Here is a 13,421-nt window from a genome sequence, read left to right as displayed (position 1 = left end):
CTGTACCTGGGAGGCAGCAGACAGCAGCCTAAATGAGTGGGTTCCACACATTAGGGAGACCTGAGCAGAGTTCCACGCTCCTGGTTTTGGTTTGGTTGAGCTCAGCTGTTGCAAACATTTAGTGGGTGAGTTTGCAGGTGGAAGATCTCTCTCTCGCCCTTTGCCTTTCAAATAAATGCATCTTTTTAAATATACATATTATATATTGTATTTGAAAGTAAGATTTGCAGAGAGAAGGAGAGACAGAGAGAAAGTCTTATATCCACTGGTTCACATCCCAAATGGACACAATGGTTGTAGCTGACCCAATCCAAAGTCAGATGCCAGGAACCTCCCCTGGATCTCCCATGTGGTTACAGGACCCCAAGGACTTGGGCCATCCTCCGCTGCTTTCCCAGGCCATACCAGAGAACTGGATCAGAAGTAGAGTAGCCAAGGAACCGGAACCCACATGGTGCACTAAAGGCACAGGCGCCATAGGTGGGGGACTAGCGTGCTATGCCACCACGCTTCCCTCAAATAAATGCTTCTTTAAAAAATGATCCCCAGGGATCATTTAAAGATGAGATCTGAGCGGGACACAGGTGCGTGGCAGCTGGAGCCCAGCACTACCTGCAGGCCTGGTAGAGAAGGTGGAGGTTCCTGTGTTGCCAGAAGCACAGCAGGCTTCATTTTACAGCTGGGGTGAAAGTCACATTCAAGGTCAGGAACTGTTTTGAGCAGCCAAGTGGGGACCAGGATCCGGTCCTCAGGGCGCCCGTGTCTAACCTTAAGGACACAGCAGGGGGTGGTGCCTGCAGTGTGGCCAGGCGCAGGCTAGGATAGGCGCAGACAGGAAAGATGGAAGAGGAAGTGGAGCAGTGCAGGTCTGGGGCAGGGGTGGAGCTGCCTGCTGCCTGTCCAGCTCCCCCTACCGCCCCCAGGCCAGCCAAGCTGCCATCCCAGTTCCCAGTGCAACTCCTGCATAAAGGTTAATCACACCCAGAAAATGCTTATTAGCAGCCATAAATAACTGCTTGGCTGAGGCTTGGGTGGGCTTTAAGGCACAAGAGTGCAATCCCTGAAGGGGGTGACGTGGTGATTAACCTTTCAGGAAGGTCACAAAGGGGGAGGCAGGGTGGCCTGGAAGCAGCTGGGCCTGGCCCCCAAGTATTCCAGAGGACCAGGAGAGGGGGCCAGCCTCCTGCCACAGTCCCCCACAATTTCCAAAGGTCAGGACTGGGGTGGCCCAACAAAGCCAGGCACCCAGTCGTGCCCCTGGCTGTGCCGCCCTGAGTGAGCCCCCGACTCTAATCTGTGAAGTGGACACACTGAGGTCACAGGGATGGGGACACAAACAAGTGCCAGCAGGGCTCCTCTAGACCCAGCAGGCTGCCCCTCCCCACAGCGCTGCTCTGGGCTGGCTAGAGAGGGCTGTAGCCTGTCCTGCCTCTTCCCACCCCTACCCAACCTTTCCATTAATGTCCCTATGTAAAGGGTGTTTTTAGCTTGAAAAGAAGCAGGTTTTTGGCTGACTGGGAAGGCCACCATATTTCATGATCTCCACAAACCCCTCGCTGGTACTCTGTACTCCAGGAGTACAGGGCTAAGTTCATGATCTTGGGGGAAAGACGGGGATTCGGAGGAGACCAAGAGGGTGGGCACACACAGCAGAATGGACCCAGGGCAGCATGCTGTGCCCACAGGGCAGGCTCCCACAGAGTCCTGAGCTGCCAGACAAGGGCAGGGTGGGACAGAATGCCATGAAGGGCTCAGAGGCTGGGCTTGGCAGATCCTCAGCCTTTTCCACACTGGCCAGTAACTTTGCCTGCAGGTGTGGAGACTCAGGCCTGGCAAGCAGAGGTAGGTGAGGGGACACCTGTTCTGAGTAGACCACTCTAGGCCGGGGTCGGCTTCTATGATCTTCCCTAACCTGGGGGAGGGTTGTGGGGCCTGACTCTCCCAGCAGCCCTGATTAGTGACCCCCATGCAAGGCCTCCAGCCAGCACTGCCTCCTGCTGGCCACCCCCCCATCTCCCACGGGCCCTCAGATGCAGAGCGCCCCAGAGCCTGACTGCACATCATTTCCCACCTCACTGTTGAGGTGCAGCCCACGTGAGGCAAAGCCAAGAGCAGGAAACTAAATGCAGAAACTGGGAAGGGTCACAGATTACAGCGCCAGATTTCTGGCTCCCTGGCTGCAGCTTGCAGGAATAAAGCACGCACAGAACCAGCTTCTCCAAAGTCTACTGTGCAGGCCTCCAGGCATCTGTGGCTGCGGGAATGAGAATGCCAGCAGTGGCACTCAGGGGGTCAAGCCAGGGTTCACGACACAAGCTGAGCATGGGGGGCCGAGACCCCCACTTCCTTGGGCACCACACAGGAAGTGCCTGACAGGCTGGCTAGGGTGAGACCAGGCGGGCACTGCACCCCCAGGACCTTCAGCCTTTTTTCCATCCCCACTCCCAGCCTGGTCCCCACTTAAGGCAAAGAGCCTGTGCTCAAACTAACCCCCCCTCAATTAAAACAGGGGAGCAGCAAGACCTTTAGTGCAGGCAGGGGAGAGAACATTTATTGTTACATCCAATTAGCTGAAATTGCTGCTGTGCATGGCAGGAGAAATGGAAGGAAAAAATCTCCTGCCTACCGAGGGGAGGGGCCGTCTGGGTAGCCCCGCCCCCAGGCCTCTGCTGGCCCCGCCCATGCTGAGACCCAGGTCACAGCAGGCTCATCCCCTTCTGCCCATCTTCCTCTTGCCCAGGGGCAGCTCGCTGCGGCCATCTCTCCTCTGCCCCGACCTTGGACACAGCAGTTATATTGAAGGAAGAGTGCACTGGGATGGGCAGTGCAGGGCTGGGAACCTGCTCTGACCCTCGCCCACTTGCTCTGTGTCGGTAGATGAGTCACACCCCCATGCCCTCCTTGCCTCTATTTTTTCCATCTGTGAAATGTGCAGAGCGTCATGATCTTTGTCCCCTTGGGTCTGAACCCGCTTGGGTCCTGGGGTCTTCCAGTGAGTGGAAGTGTGGATCTCTCTTTAGGGGACTAGGGAGCCCCATGTAGCCTTGGTCAGTCACCCAGTTCCTCCATGCCTCAGCTTCTCCATCTGTAAATGGGCCTGGCAGGGAGGTGGTGCCCTGCCAGCCTGGGCCCAGCATACACAGTACGCACCTTCTCTGCTGCTCCCTTCCCAACTCAGGCCAGGAGTGTGCCTGCACCCAGCTGCTCTGCTCCCGGCAACCGGAGATCCACGGCAAAAGCAGCCCCATGGACGCCTTGATTTGCAGACACAGAGGTAGGCACAGTGGGTGTCTGGAACCCTGCCACCCCCTACCCCACCTGCCCTCATGCACATCATTTCCCCCCTCTTGTCAGGAATTTCTCTCAGCTTCTGCCCACCGGGGCTGTGTTCCACCCTCCCTTCCTGGCCTAAGCTCCTGGCACTGGTGGAGAAAGTGACGCCCCAGGGTGTTATCTCAGTAACTGGCAGGGGCTGGGACAAAGGCTGCTTCTCTCCTGGCCTCCTGCCTGCCTTTGTTCCTCCTCACCCCAAGCCTGTATTCTCCAACAAGCCCTGTGGACAGGTTTCCTTTACCTTGGATTCTGGTGCCTGGTCTCAGCCTGGCTCCCCCAGAGCTGGCAGTGGGAAGGCAGGCTGACCTGGTGGTAGGGCAGAGGGTTGGGAAGCGGTTCAGCTTGGTTCTTAGGGAGGGAACCCCAGCCTGGGGCTCTGGTCTGCCCCACCCCATCCTGCTGGGAGCTGATGCACAGCCATGAGCCGGGCCTCCCAGACCTGGGAGGGAAGGTCCCGTGGGAATGGCAGGCAGAAGGAGGTGTTGGGACAGCTGCGGAGACACCAGTCACACAGGTGAGATCTCAGCTTGCTCTCCAAGAAGTGTGGAGGGGGGACTCCAGTGCCTGGGGAACAGTCGGCCCTGTAAGGAGCTGTGACTGCATCCTGGCCAAGGGCCGGGAGGGTAGAGTAGAAGAATGAACTGGCTCAAGGCTGGAAGTGGGTTCCTATTTTACCAACACAGGCTCAAGAGGGTGAGGCTGTTTGTGCTGCAGACGCAGCTGCCTCCTGTAAGAGGCCACATTAGGATGGCTGCTGGTCAGGAAGGGGGGTGGGTCAAAGATTAGGAACCCTAGCCCCCATTTCTGCACCCTTCAGGGAAGTGAATGGGGTGATGTTGGAAGTTTCTAGACAGAGGCTGGCACCTGACCTAGGGGAGAGAAACCCCCTTTTTCCAGCCTCACCCCAGCAATGGGGGTACTATGGGCCGACAGGGTGCCTATGTGTCCTCACGTGCTTGACTCCCACTCTCCAGGTGCCCCCCTTACTGTGGCATCAGAAGGACTCAGGGCCACCTAGTCCTGGCAGGGCACTCCTGGCAGTGTCTGCAGATCCATTCTCAACGACAGCCAGAGGTGTGCTAGTGGGGGAGCCAGGGATGGCCCTCAGCCTCCTGCAACGTCTGGCCAGTCCCCAGCCGCCATCGGGGTGCAGGGACCTGGCCTTGGCCGTCCTGGATCATTGGTTCGAGCCCTGGCTGCTCCATTTCCTGTCAGCTCCCTGCCAATGGCCTGAGAAAGCAGTAAAAGATGACCCAAGGTTTTGAGTCCCTGCCACCCATGTGGAAGGTCAGGGTGGAGTTCCTGGCTCCTGGCTTCAGCCTTGCCAGCCCTGGCTGTTGCAGGCATTTGAGAAGTGAACCAGTAGATTACAAATAAACATTAAAAAAAAAAGTAGATAGGGCCCGGCGCAGTAGCCTAGTGGCTAAAATTCTTGCCTTGCATGTGCCAGGATCCCATATGGGCACTGGTTCGTATCCCAGCTGCTGTGCTCCCCTATTTGTGGCCTGGGAAAGCTACACCCATGTGGGAAACAAGGCAGAAGCTCCTGGCTTCGGACTGGCTCAGCTTCAACCACTGTGGCCACTTGGAGAGTGAACCAGTAGATGAAAGATCTTTCTCTCTGTCTCTCCTCCTCTCTGTAAATCCGATTTCCAATAAAAATAGATAAGTCTTTTTAAAAAAAAGTAGATAAAGGAAGTTGAAAGAGGACCTACCAGGTCAGTAGATAAAGGAGAAGGACTGGTGTCTTTGAAGGGATCTACTTTATGATAGAGCAGGATGGCAGTTAGCCAGCACCACTGCCCTCCAGTGAGGCTGGGAGGGTAACCCAGGGAGGTGAAGCTGTAGCCCTCCCCACCCTGCCAGCCCTGCAGCTGCCTGTCCACAAGGACACCCCAAAGGCCAGGGGGAGAGCTGGGCCCTGCACCCCTGGGGAGCTGGAAGTGGGTGGAGCTAAAGTGCTGTGAACCCCTGAGGAGAAGGGGCCTCCCTTGGCTCAGGGGCCCCGCCACCCCCTGGGTGTCCCAAATCCTTTTCTCACCTGGAGGATAAGATGCCTGGTGACAGGCAAGATGACGGGGTGGGGGGAAGGTGTCCCCCCCAGTTCTGCCGCTTTCGTCAACCTAAACCCTGCTGCTGAAAGGAACGGTCATCCCACGGCCGACAACAGGTGCCAAGAGACAGCAAGTCAGCTAGCGTCTCCTGAGTGATCCAGGGGTCACGACCCTGAGTCATGACTCCAACGTGGGGTTTTCTCCCAGTATTGCTTCCAGGGTGGGAAGAGGGGCACCGGCAAGGTGTGCCACCTGCCAGCCGTGGGTGGAGAGTGTGGCCCCAAGAAGCCTGGAAGCTTCCACACAGACGTGTCCCAGCTGGGATGTCACACATACTGGTGACCCAGCTGTCTCCTGCGCAGCCTCCAGACCAAGTCACTGTCATTGGACTCACAGGGTGTCCGGTCACATCCCCTCCCCTATCCCCCATCTCCCACAGTCTGTTCCACCCACTGCAGCATCCTGCAGTGGCCAGCTCCCCTGGGAAGGCTTCCTATGGGAGTGACTCCAGCTGTGCCAGCAGCAGGCCCCACTCCCTGGGCCTTGGGCAGGCAGGGTCCTCACTGCTCAGCCCTTCCTCTTCTGTCCCCTACTACGGCCCTGTAAGAAGCCCAGAAAGGGCATGTGACTTGCCCAAGGTCACCCAGGCAGGAAGTGGCAGAGCTGGCTCCAAACCCAGGCTTCCTGCCCTGTCAGCTTCGGGTGCACTGTTCCTTGGGGTGGGAGGCACCCCAGCCCAGCCCTGTCTGAGCCTGTCAGCAACAGTACGGCACTTGGGCTATGTGGGTCCCCCAGCTGGGAGAAAGAAGCAGAGTGCTCCCAGCCCAGCAGTCACACAGGGGAGCCACAGATGCTGGGACTCCAGGCCACTCTGCCTCACATACAGCCCAGGCAGTGGCAGGGATAGAGCTCCAGGCTACCTGGAGACCTCGGCCAATTTCAGCCAGAAAAGAAAAGTGCCCTGGACCCACAGCCTGCAACCTTCCCGCCAGCCCCACCCAGAGCCCCAGGAAGCAGCACGCCATAAGCAGGGCTGTCAATGGAGCCCCGACAAGTCACTGGACCCTAAATCCCCACGTGAAGGCAGTGGGTCCTGCAGCTGGCTTCCCACTTCGATGTCTCCCATCACCACAACACCCCTTCCAGGTCAGGGGGTCATTCAGCAAGAGGCAGCCACCATGCACTGGTCATGTGTGTACAGCCCAGGAATCCTCCTGGCTCAGGCAGAGCTTAGAATCAAGGATGGGAATCAGGGCAAGGACACTATACCATGGGCATGGCAGAGAGCTAGCCTACTCCTAGAAGGACAAGGTAGAAAGCAAAGGCTTCCATGGAGGGCTTCCTGGAGGAGGCAGATACTACAGATGAGAATTAGTGCAGCGAGACAGGGCCACAGAAGCAGGAGAGGCAGCAGGGCAGCAAGAATGGAGACTCCATAGGTGAGTCGAAGGAGCCTGAGCAGATAGATAGTCAGAGGTGAGGAGGAAGGGTCTTCCACTTCTGAGGGTTACTTGTGGCTCTCTGGGGCCCTGGGTGCAGGCCCAGGCTTGGGACCAGCTGGGAGACGGATGCAGAGGGACTCGGTGGAATGGTGGGAGGGTGGGGGAAGGGCAAGGCAGGGTTCAGCCTAAGCCTGGGAACCAGCAGCAGGCACCCTGCAAGACCTACCAGGACAAGAGGCGTGGCCAAGCCCTCAGGTCCCAGGGCAGGCATAGTCAGAGAGTGACCATGGCGGCAGTCTCATCTGTTACTTCCTGGCACTGCCATCCCCGCAACTCCTGGAATACAGCTGCACCCCTGGGGGGTCAAGTCCTGCAGCCCTGGCCAGGAGCTGGCACCACAGTAACCTGGAGGGAGTGATGGGGGTGCAGGATGCAACACGATGCATTCCCCAAAGATCAGTGTGTGTATGAGACAGGGGAGGGGCGAGGAGCGAATGACTGCTAGGCAACAGTTAGACCATAATTCTAACTCCTGGTGGGGTTGTGATGGGGACAGCATGGGACAGGGAGGAGAGCCCCTTTCATCCAGACTCACACATGAGCACAGAGTTCTGGGAGACCAGCTCTAGTCCCAGAACCAGAGCCCATGTGCCATGGAGACAGTAAAAGCAAGGGTGGCCAAGAGGAGTCCACAAGTCGGTCACCTCTCTCGTGTGTCTCCTCCTCCCCAGAACCCACAGGCCCTTCCCCCTCTCAAGTTGACTTTCCCCAGCCAGCTCTATCTAGTTCAGCAGCACCAGAGGCTGTGTGTGTGTGTGCATGCACACATGTTTTCAAGCCTGCACCCATAGGTGCATGTCTCTGTGTGCGCATCTTCTGTAATAACCTCCACCTCCACCCTGCACTGGGCCAGGTCTGTGCTCCGAGGAGTCACACCTCCCAGTGCTGGGCGGCCTAGCCAGTGGACGACGGGGCCCCTAGCCCATCCTCAGGGAGCTCAAAACCACCTTCATGGCCCAGCCCCTCGCTGTTGCCCAACCTTGGGCCTGCGTTCACAGGCTGTTTCCCCAGTTCTGTCTCCACAGAGGGAGGGGCTGCTCCGGGAATGCCAGGAGCCTCTGGGTACCACTGAGCCAGTAAGGCCTCTGGTCACACCTGAGCCCCTCCTGAGGAGGCTGGAGAATTCTCATCACCCCTGAAACAACCTGCGGGAGCCTCCAGGCTGCAGCTACTCAGCCCAGAGAAAGCAGCTGGACCGGTCCAGCCAGTGTTTCGGCTGGGCTGTGACCTAAGTGCACTGGCGTAGGCCCAGAAGCTGGAGGTTGGAATGGAGTGGGAGAGGGCAGGAGGGCATGTACTGGCCATAAACTGCACCTTTAATGCACCTGTCTAGGAGAGGTGGCCATCAGGACCCAGCAGGGTCAGGATGTGCTAGTGACATGGCCAGCACGGATGGGGCAGAGGGAGCACCACTCAGATCTCCTTTTTCCCAGAACCTACTGTTTTTTTTTTTTTTTTTGGCTGCTGGGCAGACAGCTGCCCAACATGTCTGGCCAAAGATCTGGATTCAATCAATGGCTCTGTGTGCGAGGCATTTGCGTGATGGCGCTGGATCCCAATACGCCCATTTCACAGAGAAGAAGTGCTTGTCCTACTCGCTGGACTTGGCCTTCCCCTCCCTCCCTCCCTTGCTGTTTCTTCTCAGCTTCTCAACAAAGCAGCCACCATTTACAGCTAACCATTTACTGCCTGATAGAACCCAGCACGTCACTTTCAAAATGATCATTCGCATCAGCAAGTTGCCTACTGTCTTCCCCACAGGTCTCTATTGTATGTCAGGGGTGCAAGCGGACCATGGCGGGGCCCCATGCCCTGACCTCCGAGCTCAGCTGCTGGTCTCTATCTGACACAGGAGGAGAGACTGAGTGCCAAGCACTGTTGCCCAGCCCCTATTCCTTCACCACTCCACACTGGACAAGTTGGCGAGACTCCTTAAGCAGGCACAACTGCCAGCATTTGTTAAGTCCTTATGAGGACCTAACAGCACATGCAAGATGATGACTTTAACCGCTACACTACTGCGCTGGGCCCAGCTGCGGTTCTTAAAAGGAAAGAAGGCAGAGGCAGGTGTCACAGTGTAGCAAGCTAATCCTCTGAGTGCTGGCATCCCATATGGGTGCTGCTTCATATCCCAGCAGCTCCACTTCCCATCCAGCTCCCTGCTTGTGGCCTGGGAAAGCAGCAGAGGATGTTCCAAGTCCTTGGGCCCCTGCACACACATGGGAGACCCAGAAGAAGCTCTTGGTTCTGGACCAGCCTAGCTCTACTAATTACAGATATCTAGGGAGTAAACTAGCGAATGGAAGACCTCTCTCTCTCTGAATCTGCCTTTCAAATAAAAATAAATAAATTGAAACAAAAATAGAAAAGGAAGAAAGCCAAACCCTCACCTGGCCTTACTGCTCGCTCAGATTCATCCCTCCGGTTGCAGACACCAGGAAGGGTGAGGGCAGGGTCTGAGCTGGAGCCCCTGCTCTCCCGACTTCTGGAGAGGGGAACAAGACATGACCCCAGACCACCCGCTGTCCAGGGACCCCCCCTGCAGATTAGTGCAGGGCTGGACTTGCACCCCAAACCTCCCCACTCATTGCTGGCTGCTGCTGTGCCTGTGTGCTGTCTCCCCACCCCCTGCCTTTTTTTTTTTTTAATAACCACAGCGGGATTCAGGGGGACTGCTAGTCTTCCCAGCACTGTCTCCCCTCCCGCTCGGCTGTGACGCAACCTCTGCATCCTGTGCAAACAGCAGCAAGAGTCGCCCTGGTGACATGGCACTGGAGGAAACAACAGTGAGTGACCCACTCCATGCACAAACCTTTGCCAAACACCTACTGTGTGCCAGGGGTTGCTGGGCCCAGGGCTGTTAAGGATGAAAGACCTACACCTGCCAGACAGCAGCTCGCCTTTCCCCACTTCTCCAGTGGAGCAGCCACCTTGCAGCTGGGGAACCAGAGGCTGCTCCAGGCACTGTCCTGGGCCCAATCATGTCATTCTCACTGCGACCTCACAGCCTAGGTGCCCACCCATTTTGCACCCGGGACCTGGCATTCAGACAGAATAGGCACATCCAACCACCGAGAAGCAAGGTCCCTCAGCCACCCAGGGGTAGAGCTGGGAAGTGAATTGGCTACACTGTTTTGTCCCTGTGGAAACACAGACCTCCTGTGGAGACCCATGCCTAGGGGCCAACACTGCTGTGAGACAGGGCATCCCCAGGAAGAGGAAGTTGTGTAGCTGACTGCAGGTGGAGCAGGGGTCAGGGTCAGGTTCACCGCCTCCTAGGCTGATGGTCTTTCCACTCCAATGGCTGAAGGACCACAGGTGCTTGCAGCGGCAAGGAGCCTACCTTCTGCACTGCTGAGCTTGGGTGGCTGTCCAGGCTCTCTAAGGAAGAGGAGCAAAAACCAGAGTTTGCACCTGGACTCCAGGACAGGTATGCTTGGCTGTTCTCTGCATGTTCCTTGGTGCCTGGACGGGCCAGCCAGCCACGCCTCTGCTGTTCACATCAAGTCAGTGTGTGGCCTGCCTTTGCCGCCCCCTTCCCTACTTCGCCCTTGGTTTTGCAGCCAGGCCCCCAACTGCTCCGGCCCTACCCTGATCTCCCTGTTCCTGCCCTCCTCATCCTTCCTGCCAATGCTCCCCTCGAAAGCCTGGCTCTGAATGATCTAACCCAAGAAACAACCTGGAAAGGACCCAAGGCATAATCACGGAGGGAAGGCAAAGTTCTCGGGCTGCCAGGAAGACATGTCATTGAACTACCCTACTCCTGGGGTGGGGGACAGTAGGGTCCCACCCTGTGCATGATGCACAGGACAGGCCCTGGCACTGTGGTGCCCAGACCTCCTGAAGAAGACAGCTCAAGGGGCTATTCTTTCCCCCCTCCCGCCAGGGGCTATTCTTAAAAGACTATCAGTAGCTAGAGCTCTGGCTCCCCAACTCTACTTACTGCTACAGAATCTTTCCCAATCCTAACAGTAGCAATAAAGCCAGCCCCCTCCTTGCCACTCATCCTCTAGGCCTGACCCTCACCAGCCCTCAGGTCACTGCAGGGTCACACTGACACCTCCAGGGAGGCTGTGGCTGATGGGTGGCCACCCATCAGAGGGGCTCCGCCTCTGGGGTAGGATGAGTTGCGGGGGGTAACATCCCCCGCCCCTTGCCTGGGAACACTAATGCACACATCTCTCCTTGGTTCACTCCCTACTCCTGTTCCCTGAATTCCTTGTGGCTGTCACAGGTTCCTTCAGGGTTCTGCAAACAGGACAGTGAGAAGCCCCCCATGTCCGAGCTGCTAGGGGACAGAGAGTCCCTCAGCCCTGGCTGACCTTACAAACACAAAGCTGGGGGTTACCCGAACCCCAAGTTACACTTTCACTCTGGCAAAACCTCCTGAACTCCAGGATAAGATGAAAGTGGCTCAGAATCAGTGTTTTGGGGAAACCCTAGCAGAGCACAGCCCTAGCTCAGAGCATTCAGCTTTACATGCCAGCTGTACCCCTCGCTGGCCCTCAGACCTGGACCTTGAACTTGGCCTTAGGCATGACTGCAACTTCCTAGCAGGTTATGAGAAATGAATGACTTAATATTTGCAAAGCAGGCACAACAATGCCCAGCAAATTGTACCCATTCCATCAATACAAGTACAGGGGGAAAAAAAGCAAATTCTTTAATAGAAACCAGCACGAGATGTACATTCCATCCCTGACTTACTGGGTGTTTGCCGAATACCCACCAATTTACTGGGCTCCACAAAAAGGCACCCTGTGGGTGAACAGGAGCCGCACCACAACACAAGGAAAAGATTCATTATCTTTTAGAATAAACGCCATCCTCCTAAACAAAGATTCCCACACAATTCTGCGAAAGGCCAGGGGAGAAAGAACATGGGTATGTTGCCATATAAAGCTTGAAACAAAATGAAACCCGCAGTCCATTTGAAAGAATGAATTCCATCTAACCGTTTTGTAGTTAGACCAGGGCTGGCCACACACAAGCCTTGGGGAAACCATCTCCCTCGGCGACATTCACTCAGGCGCTGGGCATGGTTTTATTTCCACAACCTTCTCGTCACCCAGAAAATCGCCTCTAGGTTCACCTTGAGCCCTGGGATGGGCATGGGAGTGGGTGGGTGGGGATATGGTTGGAGAAAACCCTCCGACTCTTCCACAAACAACTCACACGTGCCGGCATGAGGATGGGGAGGAAGAGAATTAAGCAGCAGCGGTTGCCATGTTCAGTCTGGGTGGCTTAACTCAAACCACTTTGTGAGTGGGTTTATGCACAGCCGCTGTCATAACTGAGGGGGGATAAAATTCTGGCTGGCGATCTGAACCCTCCCCCAAATCCACTCGAGGCTTTCGAATGGAATTGTTTTAGAACGCCTAGGTGGACTCTCCGTGAGTGGCTTAGACTGTCCACGCCAGCCCTGAGGGACTCCTGAGACCCTTGGCCAAGCCCACCCCGCCCTCCAGCTGGACACACGGGCACCCAGCTACCCAGGGCGACCCGGGCTGGGGGTGTTTGGGGGCGGCGGCAATACCGACTACCTGGGCGCACAGCGCCTGCAGGCCAGCAGCCATCTCCGAATTCTACCTGGGAGTGCAGTCCAGTGACTTCCTAAACTCTGGGTGCCTAGCTGCGTCGCAGAGCTGGGGCAGGAGCGAGCGGGAGCGACCCTCCGGGGCCGAGGGTCAGGGAGCGGCTGCCACGAACCACGCGCTGGCCCGCCGCTCCGAGGAGCCGCCACCACTGCCTGGGGCACCCGCTTCTCCCCGGGCATAGTGCGGTGGAGCCAGGGCTCGCAGGCGAGGGCGGCGTTGACGTCCCGGGCAGAGGTTTCAGCGGAGGGGAAGGGACAGAACCAGGCCAGGAGCTGACCGCAGGGCGCCCTTTTTGGGCGCAATGGTTTGAAGGCAGCGATGGGGGTGAACCGAACTCACCGGGTGGGCGGACCCCTCCTCCCCAGCGTGCTGGCAGCTTCGCCGCACACTCGCCTCTTTTTTCCACCCGACTTCTCCCCTTACCCACCGAAGCCTGGCTCCAAAGGTCCAAAGCCAGGCTGTCCCCTACGTCTCCCACCCCCGGCGGCTCCTCTTGCACCCCTCCCCCGGCCTCGCAGCCCACGCCCGTCCCGCGCCGACCCGGGGCTGGGAAGACCTGCGCGCGCGGCTGGCCGGCTTGGCTCTTACCTGAACCAGCGAGAGCTGCGGGCGCAGTCCCATCCTCGGGCTCGCTAGGTCAAGATGCTGGCTCCCTGGGTCTCCCGGGCATCCCCGAGGGGCTGACCAGCGGTGGCAGGCTCGCGCGTCTCAGGGTGGGCGGCGGGGCTCCCGGCCCCGCAGCCCTGCCCGGCCCGGCGGGCTCTCCCTCGCCCCTTCCCCGGCGGGTGTGGAGGCCGTCTCCCGAGCGAGCCCGACCCGCGGCCGCTGCTAGCCCCAGCCGCCTGCCCGCCCCCTCCCGCGCCTCCCTCTCCTGCGGCCCCGCCTCCGCGCCCCGCCTCCCGGCCCCGGCCGGCCGCCTTTCTCTGCGCCCCGGT

General features: G+C 57.9%; 1 protein-coding gene across 1 annotated transcript in view; it reads right to left on the bottom strand.

The window, feature by feature from the left end:
• Positions 1–13,213, bottom strand: part of CRHR1 (corticotropin releasing hormone receptor 1) — a 30,377-nt gene extending 17,164 nt beyond the window's left edge. Inside the window, exon 1 of the mRNA XM_004597292.4 lies at positions 13,075–13,213. Within this exon, the coding sequence (XP_004597349.1) occupies positions 13,075–13,107 (33 nt within the window). The 5' untranslated portion in view covers positions 13,108–13,213. The remainder of the gene's footprint in view (positions 1–13,074) is intronic.
• Positions 13,214–13,421: the final 208 nt, after the last annotated feature.

Source organism: Ochotona princeps, chromosome 17, assembly GCF_030435755.1.
Source record: "Ochotona princeps isolate mOchPri1 chromosome 17, mOchPri1.hap1, whole genome shotgun sequence".
Lineage (NCBI taxonomy): Eukaryota > Metazoa > Chordata > Mammalia > Lagomorpha > Ochotonidae > Ochotona > Ochotona princeps.
The sequence above is the reverse complement of the archived record's forward strand: the minus strand, read 5'-3'. Positions and strand labels throughout refer to the sequence as shown.